This window comes from Megascapheus bottae, chromosome 36, assembly GCF_031878675.1.
Source record: "Megascapheus bottae isolate mThoBot1 chromosome 36, mThoBot2.hap1, whole genome shotgun sequence".
NCBI lineage: Eukaryota > Metazoa > Chordata > Mammalia > Rodentia > Geomyidae > Megascapheus > Megascapheus bottae.
The window spans coordinates 1,523,762-1,550,985 of record NC_143544.1 but is presented as its reverse complement, the minus strand read 5'-3'; the positions used below and the strand labels follow the sequence as shown (position 1 = coordinate 1,550,985).

General features: G+C 55.3%; 1 protein-coding gene across 2 annotated transcripts in view; it reads left to right on the top strand.

The window, feature by feature from the left end:
• Snx29 (sorting nexin 29) overlaps nt 1-18,602 on the top strand; it is a 202,600-nt gene extending 183,998 nt beyond the window's left edge. For both annotated transcript variants that reach the window (XM_090324654.1, XM_090324653.1), the window contains exons 19-21: nt 976-1,116; nt 14,524-14,663; nt 18,161-18,602. In XM_090324654.1, the coding sequence (XP_090180780.1) occupies nt 976-1,116; nt 14,524-14,663; nt 18,161-18,290 (411 nt within the window). In that variant the 3' untranslated portion in view covers nt 18,291-18,602. The remainder of the gene's footprint in view (nt 1-975; nt 1,117-14,523; nt 14,664-18,160) is intronic.
• The last annotated feature ends 8,622 nt before the right edge of the window (nt 18,603-27,224 follow it).

Below are 27,224 nucleotides of genomic sequence, written 5' to 3'. Positions count from 1 at the left end.
TCAGATAACAAGGTGAAATATTGTAACAATATGAGATAACCAAGGAATAGCAAAAGACATGAGAGATAACATAGTACATTAAGGACAACAATCACTCATTATATGGCTTTTGTTTCCTTATCCTGGAGGTCCTTTCATTTAGTGTCATACTATTTGGCCTAATGTCTCTAGGTTTTGCTCTATTGCAGATCTCTGCTAGGAGAGCCCAAGGTTTCTACTGATTATGACAAATGAGGGAAACCATTGATTCTGTGTTCCTTTGAGTCTGGCTTACTTCACTTACTATGATTTTTTCTAAGTCTTTGGTTGGAAAGATTTTAAAATGTGTGTTGACAATTCCTGTTTATAAAGTACAGTAGCCACGTGTCACTGTGGATGTCAGCCCTGGGCCATCCTCCATCTCCGTCTCTCCCACACCCTCTGCTCCGTGAGCTGGACACGCCAGGACACAGGAAGGCTGGTGAACTAGCCTCAAATTACAGACGAAAATCCAAGTGTGATTAAAGAGGATTTATGCCTCACTGTGCCTCATCTGTGTGGATGTGGCCCTCTGTCCCCAGGGCAGATCTCAACCCTGGTACCTTTCTTGTCCCGAATTGAACTCCCCCTCTTTGATGTGGTGGTCTGTGACCCCAGGCCTGGCAGCATTGTTTACACCCCTGAACCCTGCCTGAGCCTTGTGTGGAGAGAGGTGCTGGCGCTCTGTTGTACATGTTAGAAGCAAAGAAACCAGCATGAAGACACACCCCTGCACTGCGGCTGCGTGGGACAGTGGCGTCCACCCTGAAGTACCTGTCGCTTGCCTGGTCATCTTTCAGTCAGTTGTGCTGAGTCTGGGCCAGGGGTATGGCCTTCTGCGGAGCATAAGACAGTAGTGGCCCCTGCTTTCCACGGGAGGGGCCCTGCCCAGACCACGCTGCTTTGGGAGATAGTTTTAAGGAGCTCTCATCGTCTTGCCTGTTCCTTTGCTGGCAGGTGTACATCCGGATAAAGGACGACGAGTGGAATGTCTACCGGCGGTACACGGAGTTCCGGAGCTTGCACCACAGGCTACAGAGCACGTTCCCCCAGGTGCGGGCCTACACCTTCCCACCCAAGAAGGCCATCGGGAATAAGGTACGGCCTCCACCGGGCAGCCAGCCCATCGCCACTGCCACGCGCGGGCAGGTCATCGCTGCTTTCTGTCACTTGTTGAAAGAGTTGTGTTGTTTGCAGAGAATTTGGTGGAAATAAGAGAGTGGAGAACAGCTATGAGCCCTTGCCTGGCTCTCCCTCGTTGGTGTGGGCCCCTCAACTCTCTAGGGCAGGGATGCGGGCGTTGGGGCCGTGGACTCGATCTGCCCCAGTGGGGGGGTGCACACCCCCGCCCTTCTCCTGTGGATGCACCATGGCAGATTCACAGGCCCACTTCCTCTTTTATACCTGGCTGCCAGCCCCCTAGTGCTCAACTCTGATTGTATGATTTCTGCTTATTTGCACAACTTCCTCAGAAGATTTTCTTCTGCCTTACGGTCACTCCCATTATGGTGGAGATGTTATGTCCCCCAGTATTCATTCAGCTACCCAAGGAAGGAGGACTGGGGTGCTAGCTCTGCGTGCTTTCTTTTGGGCTACTATTCTTTGGTCTGCAGGCATTTGTTACAAGGGGCTGGGCCAGGACTGGAGAAGTCAGACCCCACTCTGCGCCTGGTATGGGCCCATTCAGTCATCTGCTGTAGTTGGCTGGCATTCTTCTCCCCTGGCTGCGTGTGGAACGGTATCTATGCCATCTGCCCTCTCCCCACCCTGGAAGCTTTAACAACCAGAGTGCCGCACTCTGTCTCCATGGAGGAGAGGCCTGTGCAAAGAGGGGTTCCATGCTTTCGAGATGAATCGAGAGTACCATAAGATAGAGAGTCCAACTCAGAGTCAAGTGTGGGAATGTTAAACAGCTTGTCTGCAAGGTCTTGGGTGGAAGAGGCAGAGTCCTGACTTTTCTCGGAACAAGGGAGAAGTTGGGGCTGTGTGGAGAAGGGTCACTCTTCCCGTGCTGGCTGTACGTGTGCCTGGCACAGCTTCCACCTCCCCTGGAGGCTGAGTGCACACATTCTCTGTCACGTCGTTTTTCTGCACTGGGGTTGATCTCAGGGCTGTGAGCCACTTCTCCAGGCCTGTTTTCTTTTTCGGATGGGATCTTGGCTTCTCTGCCCAAGCTGGTTTCAGCTGTGACCCTCCAGCTCTCATCCTCCCGAGTGGCTAGGATTATAGGTGTGAGCCACTGCCCTCCTCTGCCTATGTTCCGTGGTGATGAGGGAATCGAGAGCTGAGTGTGTTAAGCAGATGCTTCGCCATCGAGCTGCATCCCCAGCTAGATACACACGTCCTCAGCTCTGCCAGCTGCAGCCAGCCACCCACGGCCTGCTTCATGCTCTTCACGTGTACCTCCAGGCTAGAGCAGGACTGGGTACACACCCCATATGAGAAGTTACTCACGGACGCCTACGTATCGCAGCCATGGGACTGTCACTCAGGACTCTTGGAGGGACCAACCAGGTAGCGAATGCTCCCAGTCTTGGGGGACCTAAGCCAGAAAGAGGTACTTTGGAGTCATTTGCACACTCAGGGTGGGCTGGCCGAAGCTCTGCCCATCACAATGGCACCCAGGCTGCTAAAAGGCTTCCTCACCATGTGCTGCCATGGTGGTGACAGAGGGCCCCTTAGATGGTGGCATGTGACAGATCCAAAGCAGGCCACGTGACATGGCTGAGGCCAGAGCAGGCTTTACCCACTCACTCTTTCAATCAGATTATGTCTCTGGGGACTAAAACCCATGGCATGGTGTCCTGGGAGCTGTCCCTGATTTATCCCCACACCTCATCCCTTGGCCTTATGCCTTCCCCTCTCCCCAGCCATACTGCCCTTCTTCAGCTCCACAATGTACCCTCCTCGGGGCTCTTGCACCTGCCTTTCTCCCGGCTTGGATCTTTATACCAGAGCCTCCAGCTTGGCAGGACATGGCTCAGGTTTTCTGTCCTCAGAGGCCTTTCCTGAGCCCTGGTGTCCCTTCAGTGACCCTCCCACCCAGACCTCTGCCTTCATTTTCTTCCCAGCAGAAAGCATGGGCTGAAACCATTACCTTGTATTTTCTGGTATGATAAGTCTCTACTGTGGAGCAGCGTTGGGGGCAGAAAACAGTCTGAACCTGCCCTGCGCTACCCTGCCTCAGCTCCTGGGAGAGGGACATGACATATGGAGCAGAGGGATTTCCAGTGACTGGGGACATATCTCTTCCTCCTTTTTGATGGCCTTTTGCAGACTGGGCAAGAAGCCAAGAAAGCTCTGGTGACAGGAAAGGTGACCTCAGATGGACTGCAGGGCTGCCCTCAGGCTCCCTGTCTAAGAACTCTCTGCAGGCATGAGGGCTTCGTTAAAGGCACATTTTGGGTAGTGTTACTGAAAATCTCCATTATTGCTTAGTGAGCAAATGAGAATTGAGAAGACCATCTTTCGTTCCTGCAATAATAGATTTGCTCTGGGAAAGTTCATTTGGCATTAAGGCAAGGCAAATCGTTTCCCCAGAGCTGCAGATAATTCAACTTGTTGGAGAAATTATGCATTAAAATCCTCATTAAAAACACATCCACCCATGTGTGGTGCCGGATCCAACTGGTGCTGGCTGAGCTGTGGAAAGTTCCTCTTGCTCCCTCCCCCACAGCGTAGCAGGGTGGGGGTGGGGGTCCCATGGGCAGAGGAGGGCATCGGGGTCAGGGCTGGCCAAGCTGGGCTTCTGGTACTGGTGAGGAAGGCATGGTACAAGAGGGAGCAAGCAGGCACAGCAGCAAACACCCCCCCCCACCAACCTGATTAGTACAGCTGCAAAAGCAAATACCCACAAGGCCATGGCTCACAGCAGCACCCTCCACTACCTAGAGCTGAGGCCAGATGTTCTGACCACAGCACCAGCAGCACCCGTGTTTCTCTCACAGGCTTTGGGGGGCGGGTTGGAAATCAGCTCCCGTGGCATGAGGTCCCACCTCGTCTCTAGAGTAGCCTTCAGCTCTCCATAGGATTCCTGTGCAATCACAGCAGGGTGTATGATTAGGTGACTCTGGGTGGCCTCCTTATCTGAGGGCCCTTAGTTTAATCACCTTAGAAAGAATCCCTTTACCAGGCAAGGTAAGAGGCTCCAGCTGCTGAGGAGGAGGGCCCAGGTATGTTGTGGGCAGTATCACTCTGCCTGCTGCATGCCTCTTATCTTACCGGGCAGAGCTCTTACCCCTTTGAAATGTGGAAACAGGTGTGGGGTGAAAATGCCTTATCCAAAGCCATCTGTGTCAAAGTGGTTGTCTGGCCCAGGCAAGTCAGTTGAGGCCCAAGCCCTCAGCCACTAGAAGTGGAGCCCAGCCATAGGCCCTCGGAGGACAGGTATAGGTGAGCCAGCCTTGCTCGAGGCACATCTCAGTGGACTTCAGTACTGGGGGAAGCAGATGGCAACAAAGCTGGCTCAGGCCTCTCCCTGCGTAGCAGCCCATGTGCTTGGGGGCCATTTATGGAGCCAGACATGCTGCCCTTGTGTCTGCTGTAGACTTCTAGAATCTTCCTCAGTCATGCTAAGCCGAGAAGATAGCCAGTCACTCGTGAGCTCGCTAGTTCATGCATGTGTTCATTCAGAGGACTTCGTGGGTCAGAGGCTATAAGAGACAAGGAGGAAGGAGGGGAGGAGGGAAGACAGCAAGGAAGGAGAGAGGAGAGAAAAGAAGGAAAAGGATGCAGGAGGGGATGAGAAAAAGATTCCTGTGGCTTCGCTAGTTGTGTGGCTTTGGACTTGTAACTTGACCTCTCTGTGCTACAGGAATGCTCTTGGCATTTGCAGTGGGGGTTTTTTTGTGTGTGTGTGGCAGTTAGAGGTGATGATATTTGTAAAACCTTTTCAACAGTGTCTGGCACGTGGTAAGTGCCGAGTTTGGGTTTGTTAATTAAAGTGCTGCCATGCAGGGCTGAGGTGAGGTGGGGAAGCCTGCCTCCCAACTTCTCATTCCTGATTGTGCTGGGGCTCTAGGCCCATACAGGGCACGAGGGGGCAGAGATCCCTCACAGCTTGTGCCAGGCTTGTCAGGCACACGGGGGGGCTTCATGCTCAGATCACTTCATGCAGCTCTGGTGATGTCACCAGGAAACTCAGACTCAGGAGCAACAAGCACCCACCAAGGCCGGGGAGCTTGCAATGTACTAGAGCCAGAAATCGGCCAAACTCTGCCAGAGCCACAGCTCTGCCCTGCTGCTTGGCAGGAAAGATGCATCTGTGTACCCCAGACATGGAAATCAAGAGTGCACAGTCGCTGACAGCAGGTCTGTGTGGAGCCACAGCCTTTTGCAGTCCATGCCTCACTTCTGGGGGAGACAGCTTCCCCCCACCCCAAAATGGTGAAGCTGTAAACCCAACCTTGGTCTACTTTGGCACACCACTAGTAAGATGAAGAGACAGACACCACACGGGGCGCTTCCCTAATGCAGTGGAAGCCTTGAAGACATTTTGTAGACATTTGCTCAGCTCAGCTCACAGGAAATGCATGAGTGCAGACAAGGGGCAGGTGGATGTGCAGGTATTTGGTAAATGGGGTTTCTGGGGAAGACAGTTCTATAATTTCAACTTAAAACCCAGTGAAAACCACGGGCATTTATAAGGCAAATAGAACTGAATTGCCGCTCTGTTCTTGTCATGTGGTACATGACATGGAGCTCACAAGACCCCTGCTTAATCCTCTGTCACAGACCTGGCGGGTCCCACTATCCATAAGACCTAATGCCTCCTCTAGGCAGCCTTCCCTCCGCTGCTTCCACTCTCACACTTATCCCAGCTCCTGACTTCCTGTTCTCTCCCCCAGAAACTCAGTAGAACTTACTGGGTCTTTTGCCATGCTTGATGACAGAGAGAAGTCTTTGGATGCATCTAGCCCCTGACTTACCCAGTCAACCAAGCGCAATGGCCTGTTCCTCTGTTTGGCTCAGCCAGGCTGAGCTTGAGAGCCCATGCCTGTGCAGAACCCTCTGGTTTTGTTGCTGGCACAAATTATAAGATCCTTGACCCTCTGCTGGGCATTGAATGTTGCCCACAACATCTCCGGGGCTGCCGGGTGTGTGTATCTCATTATTCATCTCCCCCTCCAGCTCTCATGGCCTTTTGAATGCGCTTACCCTGTGTTCTGTCTGCTGCTTTTCCGCCCGATTCTGGATGGCTGATGAAAATCGCAGCATAGAAGGGTCCTTTTTGGCTCTTACTCTTTTCGTGAGTAATTGAAAATAATTGCTGCCTTTCCCTCCAGTGTCCCATTAACATCCGAGGACTGTGTATTGCAGTCTGCGTTCATCTTTAGCATGTTGGAACAAATGCATATGCTCTCCCATGTGGCTGGCATTTGAACTATTTCCCTGATCCCACCTTTCTGGGGTTCAGAGCTCTTTGTCTTCCTCAGAAGCCATGGTAGCTTTTAAGCCATGTGACCCACTGGCTGAGAGCTTGGGCTATTAAGTCCCACTGGCCTGGCACACACTGATAGTGTGACCTTGAAAAGTCACCTTGAGAAGTCGGCTCACCTGGTGATGCTCACCTGCCATGTCTCAAGCCCACACGTGCCAGCATGGAAGACAGGTGTCTTCCATGGAAACCTCGCCACTTTGGTGGCTCGTGTTCTGTAATTCATGGTAATTCATGGCATTTATGAACACTTGATTCTTTTGTGTGTGTTTTCTTTGTAGGGAGTTTCCTCTTCACACATCCATTCCTGTTGACGATATATCCTGATCAGAGTTACCTCTCTGCCATTTCCCCTCCTCCCTCCTCTCAGTTTGTCTCTCAGTTTGTCCACTAGGCCCCATACCTTAGTCCAGATGCATTTGAACTGCCTGATGTTCTTTCATTCAACAATAAGTTTTAATCAGGTTGACCCTGTGTGTATGCATATATGTTTGTCTTTTATGCCTAGTGTCCACATATGAGAGGCAACATGCAAGCTTTGTCCTTCTGGACCAGGCTTTCTTCACTTAATGTGATATTTTCCAAGTCTGTCCATTTCCCTGGAAACAATGTAATTTTACTCTTTGTTGCCATTGTCCACAGATACCACATTTTCTCAATCCATTTAGTGGTAGTTCTTGTTTCTTCCCTTTTCTCCTGGCCCTGTGTCAATTTATTCCTCACCTTGTGGTGGTGTGGGGAATGAGCAGGGGGAGACGGGTGGGTTGTTACATTGAAATGGAGGTGTTGTATTCCTCCAGTCGTAAGGCACAGATGCATAGAATCTTCCATAATTGACACATCCATGCAAGCCGACCTAGAGCCTCTTCCTGCCACTCCCCCAGAAACCACTATCCTGTCTATGGAAAGGGAATCCCAGAGCATGGCTCTTGTGCTGTGGCACATGAGGGATTTGTCCAGGCTGCTGCAAGGCCATTGCTGGCTCTGGGTCATCACTTTGGAATATCCCACTGTCTAAATAGGCAATTGAATATCTCTGTTTTGGCGGATGTTTGGACAACCTGTGGTTTGGCACAGAGGTGACTTGTGCTGTTCTAGTATCATTGTATAAGTCTTCTGTGGGCTGTAGCCCCGTCCTCTGCAGATCTGTGGGCAGATTTGCCAAAGGGGCACTTTGTGTGCATTCCGGTTCTGCAGGCACCACCCTGAATGCCCGGCAGCCAGCCATGAGGTCCTTTCAAGCCTTGCATGTCCCCCACATTCGCCCCTGTTCACGATACCACACTTGCCTCTGAACTCTGGAAAACAGAGGACATGTTTTCAAGTAATGGAAGAAATGTGATGCACAAGCACCAGTCACATCCGATTTAGTAAATGTTATTGTTTAGAAATTAGACATCCTAAATAAAACTGAATTCTCCTTGTCCCTCGGCTCAGAGGGACCTCTTGGAAAACTGTCCTGTTTTCCTCCCTGTCACGGCTTCCTGCTTTTATTATGAGGGTTATGAGAGAGTTTTCTTTTTATGGCTGCCCATAAATGATCCCATGCTTTATTCATCCTTTCCAGACTTGTATTCCTTACATCATTAGATTTTCTGCAATTTATTCACTTGGCCACTTGGCATTCTGCTTCATCAACTTGCTGATAGTCTCTGCATGACTGGTTAGTGTCTCCTGTCCCTCCCCCACCTCTCTGGCAGACATAGAGCTTGTTGGGCTGCTGTTTGGTGAGGGATGCCTTGGGTATCTTCCTGGGCACCTTTCCCCACTTCTGTGCCTGTGACACTACATGGCCCCTGCCTGTCGAGAGGAAGTTTCGATTAGAATTACACAGCATAGAATCTCTGTGGCTACATTCTTTTAAAACTGGTTTTATCCACTACAGTGGAGTTCCCCAGCTCCTCCTGGAGGCGCAGGTCACAGCAGAGCGGCGGCGGCGGCGTGGTTTCAGAAGCTGGCAGGGACCGTCATCCTGCCGTGACTTCTGCTCCCGGCAGCAGAGAGTCTGTGCATGCTGGGCAATGGACCCGTCTTTCCTGCTGGACAGGTGCATAAATCTTTGGGGGCATCTGAAAAGATGCGCTGGCATTCTGCTTCTCGCATCTCCCTGGGCCTCTGCTGGTCACCCCATCCCCCGCAGAAAGCTGTGTGGACAGGTGCCTCTGCATGAACAGTGATTCCTGCTGCCTGGGGCATTTCCCTGGTGCTGCAGTTAGGGGATGAGACGGTAACAGTCACTCTTGGCCTTTGTTCTAGGGATAGTTTGTATTCCAGAAACAAGCAAATGGAATAGTTTTCCCTTTCTAGTAGGTTGGGCATCAGTGCCCAGCTCTAAGGGTTTCATGCCAGCATCTGAGCAGGGCAGAAGGTGGCAGTGTTTTTTCTGAATTCTCAGAGTATACCTCTTCTCCAAGCAGGATCCTCACCCGATTTGGGTGACATTGTGACCACTGGCTAGCACTAAGGACAGCGCCACCCAGCTTCCTTGCTCCTCATTTCCCACCCTGGCTGGGTCTGCATCACTGGGGTTACATGGCCTGTGACCAGACCACATCCCAGACCCAGTGAGTGGGCCCTCAGGCTGATGCCTGATGTTTTTGTGTGTGTGTGTGTGTGTGTGTGTGTGTGTGTGTGTGTGTGTGTGTCAGCCCTGGGTGGTGCTGATGCAGGGCTGGGCAGGGGAGGAGGTGGTGTGCTTGAGGTTGCACGGGGAAGCAGGTGTGGAGCGTCAGGCCCTGGGGAGGCCTGGGATGAGGCATTCTGCCTCTGATCTGCCCTTGCTAAAGATCTTTCTGTCTGCAGCGCAATCACCACTGAGCACCAAGCAACTCTGTGCCTCCTGGCCAGTGTGAGCTGTGGAGATTGCCAGTTCATATCAGCCACCCATAGACCAGCAAGGCTAGGGGAGATGGGGGTGCACCTGTTAGATAGGGGGATGGGCAGCACCCTCCATCACCACTGCAGAGAGACCTCGGCTTGGAGCCAAGGTCAGGGCACATCGTGATGGTAGCCTCAGGGTCCTGTCCTTCCTGGATTCTGACTTTATTTTTACTCTCCTTCCCAGGGGACATACCAGTGAGTGTGCAGAGCAGATAATATAGTCAGGTAGAACTTGGTCATAGCCCTTTCACCCCTGCTGCTTCATCGGCTCCATCTAGCTCGTGGTAAACTCCACTGTCCTGGAGCAGCGGGCACCTTTCTCAGCCTCTCTAGTGTTCTCAGAGCTCAGGTTGCAATCAGCATGTGGTGGAGGCTATCCCAGCTTCTAGAAATAAATGGAAGTTTCATAAACTCTGCTTCCAAAGGGCCAGTGTGGGGTAGCAGAGTAGCTGGACCTGGCAATTGGGTAGACCCAGAGTTAGAAATAGCTCAGATATTGGGGTGTCACATAGGAATAAGGATGTCAACTTGAAAGGAACTCAGCCAGGCAAAATTTGCTTTGGGGGCTCCATCGGCCAAAAATCTGGCAAGCAAGCACCTAAAGAGGGGAGCAGGCAGGCCCCTCCCTCCTCACCCCTTACCCCAAGGCCCCGCCCCTCTGCTCACATTGGCTGAGCTCAGGTTCACAATCAGCAAAAAGGATGGGGCTCAATTAAAAAAATCTCATTAAAATTCAAGGAGCTTCTAATAGGATGCCTTAATTAAAGTGCTCAGGAAAAGGGTGTATATAACTAAAATGTGATTAACAAGGGCCAAACCACCTGGCCAAAGCAGGAACCCTTCAGAAAATTCTGAAGGTTAACAGAAAGGAAGCAAACTATTTTGATAGAAAAGGGGATTTTCTCAGACTAGATTCCAGTTCCAGCCTAGACACCAGCCAAGTTACTCGTCATCCTGGATTGTAAACAGAGCTCCCCGCCACTGGCCCGGCACTGCAGAGACTTCATTGCTTCATTCTGCCCGGCTGCCCCCCGTGGGTGCAGTGAGTGTTGTCTGTAGCACTCCAGTCAGGCCTGGAGTCCAAGGAGAGTCCCCGGCACATCTCCAGGCAGCTGGGCGGCTCCTGCCTCTCCATGCCAGGCTGTTTCTGTGTATTTACACTTGGCCACTGGAGCCAGGGCTGGCTGGTGGATGAGCTGTGACGCCAGGGTTGACTAACCCTGCAGGGCTGTGTTGTGATGACCTATCGATTTCTTCTGTTGCTTCTAGAAGGCCTGGGGATAAACTTTGTTTGGTCTGCCCATGCTATCAGGCATTTGAATTAGCTGCTGACTGATGGGAGAACGGAGAGATTTTTAGCCAGTAGTTCAGATCTCATAACAAGGAGAGGGGCCTGCTCCCCCCGCATCCCTCCTCTCCCTCCCTCCCTCCCCCCCCCCGCCACACAGAGCCTGAACCAGCACTCCAGTCCTCATCCCACATTGCTGTTGCCCTTTCCACTGCCCAGTGGGCGCTTCTCCCCGACCCCGTGCAGTGGGCGTTGGGGTCGGCCTCTGGGGTGTGTGGCTGCTCAGCTGTGACTTGGTCCTGGTCCCACACCTAACTTCTGGAGCCTCGTGGACGGGTGTGGCAGGCTTGCTGTTCTGCACAAGTGTCAGCGCGGCGTTCTCGACGCTCAGCCTCGCTTGGTTTTCTCCTCCCCGTGCTGCCTTCCTGTCTAGTCACCTCCCCTGCAGCCCCCGTGGTGAGGAGGGCACGGGATTGTGGGGGAAGTTAGAGAGGACCCCACAAGATGCCGCAGCTTCTGTCAACCTCTGAGCATCTCTAAGCTAGACCCTGTGTGACTGGCATCGGTGTAAAGCCACCAGAGGTGCTGTGAGACACTCGCTCATCCCGGGCGAGGAGCTGGCAGGGGATGGCATGTGGGTGCCGTCTGTCAGCGTGGAAGGTTGGGCACGGGGGGCAGTGGGCCTGTAGAGCCTGGGGGACAGATGTCTACTGCCCTGCCTCAATCTCTGCTGCTGGGGACCTGGAAACTATTTCCAGGCAGAATTTTCTCGTCTCCCCTCCTGTTCTGACTTCTCCTTCAGAGCCAGGCCCCGTGCAGTGCAGGTGGCTCTGGTGGCCCTCCTTCCTTACTGTGGCTCTGCCATTTCCACCCATGGCCTCCCCCGTCCTGGAGGAGGGGAGCAGAGCCTGCCCCGCACACCGCTGCCCAGAGCCTGGCCCGCAGCCACCGCCTAGCGCAAGGCATGCGGGAAAGCCAGCCTTCCTCTCGCTGTGTCACAGGGCACCAAGACACGGCCTCAGTGCCCCCACTCAGCACCCACACATCAGCCCATCTTTTAAAGAAACCTCTTGGGATTCTGGGGTACCACGCCAGGCTCCTGTGGCACACATGGTCCTCACCTGGGTGGGGGATGGGACGAGCACACTGGAGGAGGCAGAGGCGCTGTGTGAAGGACCGGGGCGGGGGCTGGGGGACAGCGGGGCCAGGCACTATTAGCTGCCCTAGCTTGGAGGCTGCTCGGAGTTGGTGGCTCAGGGTAGGTGCCTAAATGGCAAGGCATTCCGGGAGAAGGGACAGTGGCAGGGCTTGAAGCCACCAGGGCACCACATTGCAGGACACCAGAAGCAAGTTGGGTGCCGTTATTAGAGAGGCTGAAGATGGCAGGGTCCAATGAGGTGAGCCATGCCCAGGGCTCTCGTGTGTGTGTGTGTGTGTGTGTGTGTGTGTGTGTGTGTGTGTGTGTGTGTGTTTCAATGCTGGGCGGTGGGCAGACTGCATACACAGGAGTCACTGGCCGACCCCAAATGGGAGGGTGACATGGCAGCAGGATACTTTTTGAAAGTTCTCTGCCAAGGCTGCCTGCCTTTCCCCCTGGCTGAGCTTCTAAGTACATCTCAGGCTGTGCCATCTGCTGCCCTCTCATTGGCATGGTGACTCCTGCTGCCATGTGATCTCAGCCTCGGGGGCCCCGAATTCCAGCCAGAGCTCCTGCCTGTGGGATGTCTGTGCATTTCCTTTATTCCGCTTGCCAGGCCCTTGCTGCACCCTGGGCGCCTGTGCTCCCAGAGTCAGTGGCAGCTGGAGCCTTCGCCCAGTAAATGCCTCTCTCTGTCCTCTTTACCCCCTCCCCTAAAGTCGATCCCCCCCAGTTTCCTTGAGAACCAGTGGGTGACACTTAAACGAATACAGATGGCGCCCACCACACACCCAGCCCAGACTTTCCCTGGGGAGACAGGTCAGCTAAACACCCAATGTTGTCTGCCTGGTGGCTGAGTCAGTAACCCGGTTCATAGCTTAGCGGGGAACGCAGAGCATGGGGTAGCCCTGTGCCCACAGAGCCACTGATTGCCACGTCCCTCTGACAGCTCCAGGACGGCCCGTGGGAGTGGGAGTGGGAGCTGTCTAGGGCGGGGGTGCGGGGCCCCCACTGGCTGTGTCTGTGTGCTCTGGCTTACTTTTCAAGAGAAGTCAGGATTCTGGTGTTTGTAGGAGGTCTCTAAGGTTGGAACAGGGCTCCATCTACACAGAACAAAGCCTTGAGGCACGGTTAGTCCATGCACCCCCATAGCACTTGTGGAAGTGGGGCTTCGTCTTTACCAGGCCAGAACCCTTTGACCTGCAGGGGAGTTGTTTCTGAGCCATGTTGAATGGACCTTCTGAAGACTTGCTCAGTCCTTTGGAGGGGTGTACCACGACCCCCGAAGACTGCCAGGCAACCTGGAATCCCAGCACTTCCAAGGCCTAGGCAGGAGGACTGCCCGCTCAAGACGAGCATAAACTATCTTTAAAAAAACCCCGGCGTAACCCATTTGAAAACACATTTCCAAATGCACACCAGCTACTTGGTGGCACCAGGGAATTATCATAAATTTTGTTAGCAGTGATAATGGCATTCGGTTAAATAAGAAAATGTTCCTAATCTTCGAAAAGTACACACTGATGAATGTAAGAGTGAATGTAAGAGTGAAATGTCATGCTAGTGCTAATTTACTGTGAAACACCTTAGCACAGGGGTCAGGATAATGAACCAGTGCGGGAAAGGTTAAAACTATTAGAAAACCATACATCTAAATCCTTACATAGCAAAAACATCCCGTCACAGAGAAGAATGGACAGTCTCTGTGCCCAGTGTTAGAAGGGGCCATTCCAGGGGCAAAGGTTAGAGGTCAGCCAGTCCTTCCCGCCTCTGTCCCACAGTAAATGGCGTCTACTAATGCTGACCTAAACCTCAGTGTAGTGGAGCTGAGAGGAAGCTGGTGCACGGTAGAAGGTTGTCCTCTGACTTGGGGCGAGCGAGAATGGTGCGGCTGCTTAATTGGAGAACGTGTCTCATGGCCTTTCCCTGCCCAGGCTGGCATCAAACTTTGATCCTCACCTCTCAGCCTCCTAAGTAGTTAGGGTGTGTGTGTGTGTGTGTGTGTGTGTGTGTGTGTGTGTGTGTGTGTGTGTGTGTGTGTGAGTGAGATGGGGCTTCAAGTCGGCCTGGGCGTTGTCCCTGAGCTCTTCAGCTCAAGGCAACTGCCCTACCCTTGAGCCAAACCCCATTTCCCATTTCCCGTTTTCTAGAGGTTAACTGGAGATCACTCCCAGGTCCTTTTGTGTCTGGGCTGGCTTTGAACCTCGATCCTCAAATCTCAGCCTCCTGAGCAGCTAGGATTTCAGGCATGAGCCACGCTCCGGCAATAGCTAGGATTTAAGGCGTGAACCACTGATACCTGCATGCCTGTAGTGTTTTCCTAGGCCAGGGCCAGGGATGGGCTTCGGGGCCTGGCTCCTGTTAGAAATGGGTGCTTGAAAAGGACTCGGGATGCCTCCAGGTGAGGCCCCCATCTGCCAACTTGCTGTTGCTGGGGGCCATGGGCAAGATGTCACAGGGGACGGTGGTGGGGGAAGCCTCTGGCCTCCACTGGAGCGGGGGTCACCTTCCCGGAGTTCCATAGCCCGTCCTAGCCCCTCGCAGCGCATGAGGACTGTCTCACCTCTCACTGCTTAGTGTCTGGAGCACGGCTCAAACTGGCGCCTGTATGCAAGGCCTTGGCCTCGTCCAGCTGGCCTCGAGGGCTGCCGGTGAAAACCGGGGCTTGATAAGAGACCCCCTTCCCAAGGAGGAGCTTCGACTGGCTTCATCACGATGGCTGAGCAGGGCAAACCCAGCACACACCCGTCTCTGTGCTCTCAGGATGCCAAGTTCGTGGAGGAGCGGCGGAAGCAGCTGCAGAGTTACCTGCGCAGCGTCATGAACAAGGTCATCCAGATGGTGCCTGAGTTCACCGCCAGCCCCAGGAAAGAGACACTCGTGCAGCTGATGCCCTTCTTCGTGTGAGTACCATGACATGGGGACGTGGTGAGCGCCCGGGCCCCTGAGCATGGCCTTGGGTGTCCCCTGCAGTGCTGTGCAGGCGGCCGCATGGCTCCACGCTGTGAGGCCCGGGCCCCGTGCCCAGGCGTCTCTTTAGATTTCTTCTGTCTTGGATGTTGGAGACCGAGGCTCACTGTGTAGTCCAGGCAGGCTCCAAACAGCCTGGGGAGGAGGCCTGGGAATACAGGCATGCGCCACAGACCTGGCTCCCTCAGTCCATGAGAGGGAAGATCTAGTTCCTGTCCAGTCAGGGTTCCTCCGGCCTGCGCCATGGGCCCACAAGAACTCAGACTCCCACTGACATGGATTTAAGTTATCCACATTAGTGTGACTTAAATATGCACAATTTAGAATGAGATCCAAATTCTTTACATCTTCTTTTTTTAATCTCTTATAAAAGTTAGAAAGGCCTAGTAGTAGAATGCTTGCCTAGCATGCACAGTGCCCCTAGTTCAATTCCTTGGTCCCACATATACCTGGGGTGGGCGGGGGAGTTAAAAAGTTTACATGTTAGGCCCTTAGAAAGTGATTATAATTCAAAATGTGTCGTATGCTGTCTTAAAACCGGATTTCTGCTAGATGCTGCTGGCTTACATCTGTAATCCCAGCCACCTAGGAGATTGAGAGCCGGAGGATCATGGTTTGAAAGCCAACCTGGGCGGAAAAGCCCTTGAGACTCCATCTTCACTTAATCAGCAAAACGGTGGGCTGGAGACATGGCTCAGGTCAGCTGTGAGCAGCAAGCTGAATATGTATGAGGCCTGAGTTCAGCATTGGGTACCAGAGCGCCCGCACACACGCGCACGCGCGCACACACACACACACACACACACACACACACACACACACTCAACGTTTGCTCTGCTGGCTACGGTGTGCAGCAGGTCCCTCATTTTCTCTGGTCCTGTTGAGCAACCCTTGGGGCTGGTGACAGCCACTTCTGCATCACTGTCCCGTCATGCCTCGGTCACTCTGTGCCAAGTCTCTTCCTAACCTGAGGCGGTCACGTCCTGGACTCAGGGAACCAAAGAAGCCTCAAAGCTCCCCAGGCTTCCCTAGGCATCAGGCGCTGTTGAAGCGATGGGTATCATTTTTAAGTAGGTGTTCTGGACAGCTGCAGGCTGGACAGGGGCTGCGTCAAGCACAGCACGCGGGCACACCGGGGACAGACCCTAGCACAGGTATTCCCAGAGCATCCTTTCCTCCCTCCCTGCTTGCTCCAGCCCAGGCCCCTGCTGGGGTCACCGGAGCTCACCTGGGCCCTGGCTCTGCAGAGGTCCGCCTGGCCCTGGCAGGCAGACGGCCCCATTTGTTAGGATCTAAAACGTCTCCTCTGGCGGGCACATTGCCCCAAAGATGGAAGAGCTGACTCCCACAGTACCCTGCGTCACCTCCAGCCTGCTGTTTCTGGGCAGCTATTGGGGGTTCAGCCTGGAAGGGACAAGGGGAGGGGCTCTGGCCCCAGCCACATGAGGTGCTTCCCTCTCTGCCACTTCCTCCCACTCAGGAGGGCGAGGCTTGACAGCACAGTTTTTCTGACTTGTAGAAAAGGGAGGTGTCGGGATGGACCCCTGAACACAGGCACAGTGCCTGTAGCATTCTGGGCCCGTACAGCTCCACCACCTGGGTTTGGGGTGAGTGACAGCTAAGCAGGTGGCAAGGAGGCACTGAAGATGAGCCAAGGAGCTGGGCTGGTGGCCAGGGACAGGGCCCGGGAATCCCCGAGAATCCTGAGGTCTTTCAGGACACCTGACCCGGTGTCCATGCAGATGTGTGTAGATCACACGTGGGGAAGGTGCCCAGAGGAAGAAGGGAGTGGGAATGGGGCAGGGGGAGGACACAGGAAATCCATCATGGGGAGGGGCGGGCTTTCCCAGAGAAGCTGGGTCAGCTTCGGTAGCCCCGCCCCTTTGCAGATGTCACCCCTCCGTGCTGCCAACTTGGCAGGGGCTGTGGAGCAGGTGGCACCCGTCACCCTTATTGACAGGCCCACACGTAAGCATCATGGGGGCAGCCTCTGGGGGTGCTGGCCTCTTTCCTGCAGCTGTCAGAGCCAGGAGCTTGCAGGAGCACGGGGCCTGGTCCTCCCCGGTGCCTGCAGCCTGCACTGAGGCCAGCTGTGGGGGTCAAGCAGCCCTGTGTGCTTCCCTTCCGCTCCCATAGCCTCCCTTGGAGGTTGGAACTAGGGTTCAGGAATGGGGTGCAGGCCTCGTCCTGGAGGTGAGCGCTCGAGATGGCAGTTTCCCAGCTCTGCATTTTCACAGCTCCCGGCCGGAGCTGCTCCCCACCCATCCTCTCCCAAACTGCCCAGTGCCCAGTGCACTTCCACGCGAGTGGAATCACCAGAAACTGGCCTCTTATGGCGGCTCTTTCAGCACTGTTCCTCGAGAGCCGTCCGCGTGGCTGGGGCGTGGGCAGCAGGCCGGGCTGTGCTGTTCCCAGGATCCAGGAAGGGCCGTCGGCCCTCTTGGTCCTGCTGTGCTGGGCCTCCACCTACGGCCCCAGGCCAGAAACACAACCACGCAAGTGGGAGAGAGATGCTCCGGCTCCCCCCGCCCCCCCGAGCTGTGCCATACTGCCAGGGCTGCTCTACACAGAGCCACACACTTCTGAGTGTTGAGTCACTGACAGGAAGGTTCCATCTTTAGAACAGGCCGTGCTGCGCACACAGTGCAGGGGCCAACGCTGCGCTCGCGGTGGCAGATGGCTGGAGCGGGACGCTGTGTGGTGGTGGCGTGGCCGGGGCAGCTCTTTATACATATCCCTGTGCACCCTCCCCTCCTCCAGAAGCAGGAGGGGCCTCTGGCTGCCTCCTTTCTGAGGACGGTGGGGCTGTGTTCTGTCAGGATCTTTTTCTAGCCATGTGATCTTTGCATAATGGCCTCAGAGGCTCAGAACGACGCTACACTGACTTGGAAATGAACTGAGGAGCCATCGAGGCAGGAGGCTCGTGCTTTGGATCTGGCTTCCCCATCTGGTGCTGAGCAAGGTTTACTCACCACATAGTACTGGCTGGCTAGAAACCTGCCGTCCTCCTCCTCCTGCCCCAGCTGCTCGGGTGTCGGGGTGGCAAGGGTGCCACCACGCCAGGTGCTGGTTTATTTAAATACTCCTACTTTTGAGTTCCCTTGGCTTCAGTGTAGCGCTGGACTAGGCAACAACGAATCAGTTCTACTGCCCACAGCCAGCGCTGCCAGGAAAGACAACCAGAGGTCACCGTCGTGCCTGGAGGCGTGGCATGGCGGTAGCATGCCTGTCTGGCACAGGCGGGCCTAAAGCACCACGGGCAGCATGCTGTTGACTTGCATGGTTGTGCTGGCAGTTCTGGGGTTTGGGATCGTTAGGCAGGTGTTTCACTTGACTCGTCCTCTACATCCAGTGTGCCTTCAAAGCCTTACGACGGGACCCTGGCCCTGGGCCGGGCCACACCTCACCTGCGCTGCTTGCTGTCTTGCAGGGACGTTGCCCCTCCCGGAGAGCCACCAAGCAAGAGCAGCCGCCCTAAAGCAGCCTCCCGCTTCTCCAGGCTGTCCCGAGGGCCCCCCCGGGAGCTGCGCAATGTGGAACCCCAGAGCGGTGACCTCTGACTTCAAGGAATCCCAGACCTGGCCACGGCGTCACACACGATGGTGGCCGCTGGCCCAGTGCCTTGGCACCACAAGCACACCTCCCCTGCCGCCACGTGCCACCTGATTAAACTGTCCCTCAGCTGCCAGGCCCTGTGCTTGCTACCCGGGACACACAGGCACAGGACCCCGTTCTCCCCAGTCCAGGCTGGCAGCAGGGTGGGCGCCAGGCCAGGCTCGGAGTCCATGGGTGAGACGCGCAACCCCAGGCCTTCCTAGCGGAACAGTGAGCGGTGGCCTCTGGACTGGTTTTCACGTTGACGGCGCGGTGCAGCCCACAGCCACCAGTGCCTGTCAGCTGCCTCCGGAGAGCCCTGCTATGCCACGGGGACCACGGTGGAAGGCTCCAAGCCTCCCTCCCCCACCACGCAGCTCCATGGGGAGATGAGCATAGCCCTAAAGCTGTGCCGGGGCACTGTCTACACGGAGCCCCACGGCCCCGCGACGGGCTCCTTCCTCAGGCGGGGACAGGACCAGGCCCCCGTGCTCCAACCGCACGACAGGCCGACCATGGTCCCACAGAATCATGGGCCCCCACTTGACCCCTGTAGGCGCCCAGGAGTTTGCTAACAGGACTGTGAAGGAACTGGGATGTGGCTACTTTAGGGACCAGAACAACTGACTAGAGACTTGTGCAGGCACTGAGAACCCCTCCACCTTGGAAGAACAACAGGGCCCCTCCCCTGTCAGCCAGAGCCGCTGTCACTCGAGCCGCGACACCGAGCATGGGCCTGTGCCCTCCGCATCAGGCACTGCAGTGGACGTGTGGCTAGCGGGACGGAGGTGGCGCGGTGCCTCCCTGGCTGGGCCTGGGCGCCTGCACCGCCCCACCGGCTCCACTCAGAGCCTTCGCTGCCATGAGCATGTGCAGTGACAGCCAAGAGACACAAGGCCACGCAGTGCCCGGATCCCACAGAACGCCCCCGCCCCGGGTCACCTGGCTGCCTCACCCTCCCCACACCTCCCAAGCCCTTGCCACATGCACGTGGCTCCCAGAATCCTTCAGAGCAGACAGCGGAACTCGGCTGCCATGGTGTGCGCGCGTGGCTGCAGGCGCAGGACCGATGCTGCAGCCCCGGCCCTGCAGCAGGGGTTGCGTCACCGGGGACCTGGTGGCAGTGGCCCAGGCTCTGCCAGCTCTGCACCCCTCCTCGTGCCCCTACCCGGGCCAGACGGGATTCTGCCCCCACAGCCCCCATTCATTCCTCAGGAGCAGCTGCCGCCTGGGCAAGGCCTCACCCCGGGGGAGGCACTGAGAAAGCAGCTTGATGGCTCCTGCAGGTCTGCACAGCTCTAGCACTGTGCACCTAATCTTCCACTTCCGTGCCACGAAGCCCACCTCCCTGCTTCCTGACCACTCGCCTCTGTGGCACCCCAAGCCATAGGAAGGGGCTGGGCAGGTGGGGTTCTGGCCCCAGAAACCAGACCCTGCTTCATCCTTGGCCCCACACCCCATCCTCGAAGCTGCCCCGGGCAGCCCCTGCCCTCTCCATCCCCCCATCCCGCAACTCCACTGGGCTTCCAGGCACCCAGAGGCTTTGTGAAAAATATAAAGCACACTAGAAAAGACCCAAGCAGTGCCACTGGTAGAAGATTCTGGAACCACTGGGTTCCGAGGCCAGGTCTGATTCATTGGTCCCGTGCTCGCCCCCTATCCTGCTCCCCACCACTGGGGCCACCCCCCCTCGCAGTTGCCACCAGAGTTGCTAAGCCTAGAGCATGGGGTTCCCAGGAGAGGGGGGCTCCCTAGCCTTTGTCATCTCTAAGCCACCCCAGGAAGGCTGTGGTGACCCCTCAGTGCAGAGGCAGGCAGGCGCCACGAAGGCTGCCTGCCTGCAGGGCTGCACTCGGCACCCCGACTGTCCTCCGTTAAGGTTTACACACTAGAATTTTTAAACAAATATGTTTAATTTTCTAAAATCTCTTGTATTGAAACTTTCCTTTGGAATAAGCTGTGGTCATTTTGTTACAGTCTGGCTGAGACACCTCTTTCCAGCGAGGACATAAAATGCAGACATTTTACAGATCACTCGCCTGCCTAGTCTGTTTCTTTGTCTCAGTTCTTTCCCAACAACTGGGGAATATACAGGTTATGGCAAGCTTCCAGAAAGTTCATTCCCCATTTCCCATGATACCTGCAGTGGTAGGATTTGGTATGACTAACAGCAATTTGTCTGAATTAAATGGGACAAAGTCCCACTTGGAGTTACATTTATTAGGCAGATTTGCCTAATTTGGAGGTGTGGAATCAAAATTCCCTACAGGGAATAAAACAAAACAAACAGCCCCCTTGTCACGATTCTGTGAATGCATTTAAGAAGCAGGCTGGGCGTGGCCGCTCACTGAAATGCCAGCCACTGAGGAGGGGGGGGAGAGGTAAAGCTCCAGTCCACACAGGCAAAAACACCAGTGAGACCGCATCTTAAGCAGTGTGTTGGGTGTGGCGGTCACCTCCGCAGAGGTGTGAAGAGGGGACTTGTGGTCCAGGTGGCAGAGCAACCGCTGAAAACACGCACGGCTCCCAGGCAGACAGACAGACAGACAGGCTTCCCTCTTAACCCGCCATCCAGTCACACTGGTGGACACCACTGGGCGGGCCACAGGCTTGAGAAAGAGGCCAGGTGGCCTATCCTGCGGCCCCGTCCCCTCCTGGCCTCCCACGGCCCAGACACAGTCCTCCGAGGGCTGCTTCCTGCCCATTCCCCAGCCGGGCTGGCGGCTCCCCCGCTCCTCCCTCACCTCTCCTGGCCTTGCCCTCTGCCACGGAGGCACCGACATCCCAGGACTGGCCTTTCCCTCCTGCCAGCCCAGCCGTCACCCGCCCAGCCTCTGCGACTGACCTCCATCCGCGTCCCTCAGACACCCTCTTGTCCCATCCTGCACCTCTACCCCTGGGGCCCTCGATCCACCACTCACACCGCTGATACCCCAACTTCCCATAACCCCACCAGGAAGGAAAGGGGGAGATGGCGACGCATTCTTAACCCACTGCACACACATCCGAACACTGCTACATCAGTGCTTCATACTCTAAGGTGGGGGTGGCCACAGCTCCTGCAGGGGACTGCAGAGACCCCTAGAACCTGAGTCTCCCCTCCCTATCCCGCATCTCACCTACCCCGTGTGCAGCCTCGGCTGAGGGCTGGCACGCGTGCTCTCTCTGTTGCCAACAAAACATTGCTTTTGGTGGCACTGGGGTGTAAGCTCAGGGCCTCATGTTTGTAGGCAGGCACTGCGGCGGAGCCACACCTTGGCCTATTCTGCACGGGTGCTGGTGACAGGGTCTTTTAGCCATTCCAGACTTCCCGTCAGCACTGGCTGGCAGGCGGGCACCGCCACTCCCGGGCATGGGTTGAGATGGAGGCCCATCTCCCTGATCTCTGCAGTCAATTCCAACTGATCCACAGCCACAGGACCCCAGCGCAGCCAAGCACACTGAATTACCACAGACCAGGGGAAACTGAGGCCCAGACACTTGGAGGCACATGCGCAGCAGAGCAGACTTGAGTGGCAGCTCATACCTGCTCGAGGGTCAGGGTCTGCACACTGCCCACGCCGTCGTGGATGCTGGTGTGCAGGGGCAGCTGCACGCGTGACTGGACACGGGCTGGGGCGCCGCCCTCGGCAGTCCTGCCCTCCTCCCGACTCACCCCTCACCTACCAGCTGCTCCTGGCATGGCCCCACACGGGCCCAGGCTGCCAGCTCCAGGAGCGCCAGCTCTGCTCCTGCTGCGGGCAAATCCAGTTTTTGTTTCATTGGTCATGGGGCTTGAACTCAGGGCCTGGATGATGTCCCTGGGTCTTGTACTCAAGGCCAGTGCTCTACCACTTCAAGCTAGAGCACCACTTTGTTTTCTGAGGGTTCACTGGAGATGAGAGTCTCGCCGACTTCCCTGCCTGGGCTGGCTTAGAACCCATCCTGAGGACAAGCGTGAGCCACTCATGCCCTCCGGGGCCCCGAAGTTGTCACAATTTATGGGAAAAGGAGTAATGTGTAACATTTAATAGTGTTCCCTGTGTGCCTAGATTTATTATCTTATTGAACTTTTATTGTACTCTTATGAGGTAACTATTATTACTCACGTTTTATCGATGGAGAAATTAAGGTCTAGAAAAGAAATCAGAGTTGTGGTTGTCTTGGATGGTTTCAAGAAGCCGTTCTTGGAAAGGATTTGCTATAAGGACAGGAAGCCATCTGACATCCACTATGTCAACTAGAACAAAGCTAGTAAGGGCTTCCCGTACCTGAGTCACCCCTGGCCGCCCCCTCTGGTCGTGGCTTCTCTTGGTGCATCTGTCTTATTCTCCCCACCACCACCCTGCTTTCAGAACACAAGGCAGAACATGGCCTGGACACATGCTGTCGCCATGAGAAGACCAGCCTGCTCACGCACTATCTGATCGGTCCAGTTTGGGCCACTTTGTCTACTTCTGGGTCCATCAGCTTCAGCCAGGGAGATGGAGTCATGTGTGGTTTGCTTGTGCCAGTGGGCAAAGCATGCGATTGTTCGGGAGGAGGGGTGGGATGACGGCCGGAAGACCCTGGGGTCTTACACGAAAACAAGAGGGCTCAACAGAAAGTGCTGAAAAAAGGACTTCATGATACATTCCTCCCTCAGCCTGCGGCAGATTTTAGTGCCCAGCTGAAGGTCTGTTCGTGTTGTGGAAATCTAGTTATCTAGCTGGTAACACCTTGTACCAGCTGCTCCTTTCCTGATAAGCACAGAGCACGGATGAGATGAACATGGCCTATTTATCCATAGCTGCATGTGTCGGCCCCAAACTACTGACTTTCAGGCTGGGGACACTTGAGTGATCTCCTGAGCTCAAAGAGACACTGGATTGCGGCCTGTCTGGAGACAGGGGGTCATTACTAACGGAAAAGGAAGCACCCCATCTGCTTAATGGGTGGGTGGCTGAAAGTGGGCTGCTAGCTGACCTTTCTTTGTGTCACTGTGGGGTGGGACAGGCTGTCAGCGGCCTGGGCTGTCTTGGAAAGGTGCTTTCAGGCTCTGCTGTACAAAGAGGTGACCAGGCATGCCCCCCACCCCGGCTAGAATGCCAAGCTGGCTAGCAGTACCCTGCCCATCCTTCCCCCTCCTCCCCCTGCCAGGCCCCTGCCTAGGACTGAGGGACAGGTCAAGGCGCTGACCCTGGCTGGCATTTCAGACAGCTTTATAATTACTCTCTTCTCCAACTTGCCCATAACCTTTGGGTCCTCTTATCCGGGTTGTCCGCGTCTCCTTTTCTCTCCCCCTGGCTGTGCTCAGCACTTAGATCAGCGGCCATCCCGACTTTATTCCTCCTACTTCTCCCTGTGACAGAAGGAGAATCAGCGATTACGACGACGTATGAGTCGCTAACAGAGTTGAACTCGGGGTTTCACGCTGCTAGGCAGGTGCTCTGCCACTTGCGCCACACCCGAAGCTCCTTTTTGTGTTGGTTCTTTTCAGGATAAGGTCTGAGTTTACCCCTGGACCAGCCTGGGCTGTGATCCTCTTGTGTGCACACGGGCAGGCGTGCTTCACTGGGCCCCGCCTGTGGTTGAGATGGAGTTTCGAGAACTTTGTCTCTTTGCCTGGGCTGGACTTGAACTGTAATCGCTTCCTCTCAAGAACCAAGGATTATAGGCTTGAGCCATGGTGCCTGGCTCCCAACATATAACTCAGGTGCCTGTCAGACTGGTCACGGCTCATCACCCACTGCCGGTCCATGTTCACCGCGTGTCAGAGTCGAAACTGCAGTCTGTTGTGCACAGAGTTCGAAGATAAAGGTTGGGTGTGGACAGTCGTGTGTGTGTGTGTGTGTGTGTGTGTGTGTGTAAACTGGGGCTCAGAGGAGAGGCTGGAAAGGTCAAGGGTCTTGTTTAACATGAACAGAAGCTCTGGGGGCACTGCCAAAACTGGGCACGTGAGCCAGGGCGGTGGCACGTATCTGTAATCTCAGCACGTGGGGGAGGCTGAGACAGGAGGCTTGTGAGATCAAGGCCAGCCTGGGTGGTATAGTGAGACCCCATCTCTAAAAGAAATGAAAGACTGAAGGGAGGGCTAAGGAGGGGGGGAGCAGGGGCGTGGGCTGAAGGGAGAGGAGAAACATGGCCTGTTTCATAGCCTTGGACTGTAATTAACTCAATACAAACCTTTACCTCTGGAAACTCCAGGCAGTCGGCTTTCAGGACCGGCTTGGCAGGATATCCCCCTGCCCATCCTCCTGGGAGATCACGTTAATAAACGGCATGCAGGGGCGCAGTGATTACTTTGTTTAATCAGAATGTCCGAGATGCTTGGTTGGAAAAAGAAAATCTACCTGGAAGCAAACAATTAGAGCCTGGAAATGGCTGGGCTGGAGGCAGAAGTGTGGAGCAGCCCTGGACCCCCCACCCCGCCAGGACCCGGTCCTGTGGACAAATCAGCTACACAACATCAGAAAGCTTGTTTTCCTCCGCGGTTAATTAGAGCGTCTCCCCGGGAGATGCATAAAGACCCTCCCGCCACGCCAGGCGCGCATGACAGGAGGGCAGAGGCCTCCGCTAATTAGACATGACATCAGCCTCCGCTGCCCAGCCACGCTGGCAGAAATAAATACGGGAACTTTCCATCGGTGTGGTCTCTGCTGAGATGAGGGCTCACCCCGAAGGCCTGTGCTGGGCCAACTTCAGGACTGGGCCTTGACTGCTAGAATTTGTTGGAGAAAAGAAAGGGGAAAAAAAAAATCAGTGAACTGAAAAATGTGGTAGAGACGCCATGCTGTTGTTAGAGATGGAAACTCAGCCATGCATTTGCTTTCAGGGCTGGCGGGGCCCGGACAGTGGACACCGTCAGTCTGCTGGGCTCTGGGCCACTCGGGAGGCTGGGGTGCATCACCACGGGGTGTTAGGGAGAGCTGCATGCTGGGGTCGGAGGACAGGCCTTGGCTCGGGTCCTGAGGCCTTTGCTGCCCTGCCTGAGATCTATCTCATCTCCACTCAACCTCATCCCCGCTCGGTGACCTCATCCCCGCTCGGTGACCTCATCTCCACCAGGAATCAACAGGATGGAGGGAAGCAGACACATGGGCAGTGCCAAGGCCGGGATCTGGAGGATGAGGAGAAAGCTGGAGGCAGGGCTGGCACACGGGGGAGGAGTGGTGGAGGCCGGCAAGGCCCAGCAAGGACTCCGCTGAGAGGTGCAGAGGCCATCAGCAAAGATGGCAGCTGTAAGAACAGAATCAAAAGCAGCAGTGTGATTATTCACAGTATTTACATACCAAAGAAACCGTGTGTGTGTGTGTGTACAATCATTAACATTAGACTATGGAGATAAAAATGCACTGGAGGCTGAAGAAATCTGGTCAGTAAAACGTCTAGAAAACTGCCAGGAGTCATTATTTCAAGAAAAAGAGCCCCTCATTCTGTGTGTGCATGCACACATGTGTACACACACACATAAACACACGACGTGCACATAGACATGCACACATGAATTCCTGTGGCACAGGATACCGTTTTTCGAAGTCACAACCATGTTAATCATCAGACATTGTCCAAACCTCTACAGCTGTGTGAATAAGAAATCCTGGGTGTCTGCTATGGCAGGACCCCCGCTCTCCCCAGCTCAGTATACTGTGTTCCTAGTTTTGTGACTACAGACAGAGCTGCGTGCCCTGCTAGGGGCGTGCATGTGCGTGCAAAGGCTTGGAGTCAATGCAGATTATGTCTCTCCCTTTCCTCTGGGGGCCATGCTGGACTGCAGGCTGGATATTAAACTGATCTGTGTGCATAGCTTTGCCATGGCTCGCAGCTCAGTGTCTTTCACAAGGAGAGGCGGCAGTGGCCTTGTTCACTGATCCAGGCTTGAAGCCAGAGTTTGGCGTGCAACTCCAGCACTGGCTGATGACTGCTTCATGGGGAGAATCCAGACAGGAGAGCACTTTCTGCTCGCTGGGTACGCGGCACCAGATCGCCCCGCTTGCACGGAAGAGTCAGGGCAAACTCTTACCTCATACAAGCTTAGCTGGCCCTCCCACCCTCCCCTGAGCCCTGACAACCCAGTTCCAGCCATTCCCAAGACCCGGCTTTCCTCCAGCACCAACAGATTTGCTGGCAGCGGGGAGAGAGGGCGCCTCACTCTGGGGTGAGGAGTATAAACAAAGCACACGGGTCTGTTTCAATGGTTATGATGAAGCACCCGAGGCTGGGCCCTTTATAAAGAAAGGAAGTTCACGTAGCTCCCAGTTCAGAGCTTCTTTCTAGGCAAGGTGCAGCCAGCAGCTCTGCTCCATGAAGGCTCCACAGTGGACCACACCAGGACAGCTGAAGGGCGCCTAGAGATCTCCGCCAGCCCCCCATCTTCTGTGCCTGGGCACACGGGCGACCGAGTTTCCAACCTTGGGCTGCCCAGTCCTGGCCTGCGATATCCCAAACCCATACTGGAGCAGGGGTGAGAGCACTCGCTGCTGGGACAGCCAGCTCCATGCAGCATCACTTCTGAGCCTGGTGACACCAGTCACGCCAACCACGGGTCAGGAGGGTTTGCGGGGGGGGGGGGGAGCACAGGCTCTGGCTGCGGCCACAGCACCCCGGCCCTCTCATCCCGACCGAGTGCTGGTGACCAGGGGCCACTTGGGGCACGCAAAGGAGCCCCTGGGAACCAAGGGCTTGCATTCACTCGTTTATTGCTTCCCACAGAGCAAGGACTGATCACCCTTCTCGTGGGGTTTGAACTCGGGACCTGGCTAGCACTCTCACCACTGAGGCACAGCACCTGTGATTCTCCGAGCTCAGGCTCCTGAGTGGCGAGGATGACGGTGTGAGCCACTGGCTCTTGGCTTCTTTCATTTTTAACACCAAGGTGTCCTGGTGGATGCATTAAATGCACAAATTCATCTGCACACACCTTTTCTAGCTTTGTTGTGAGC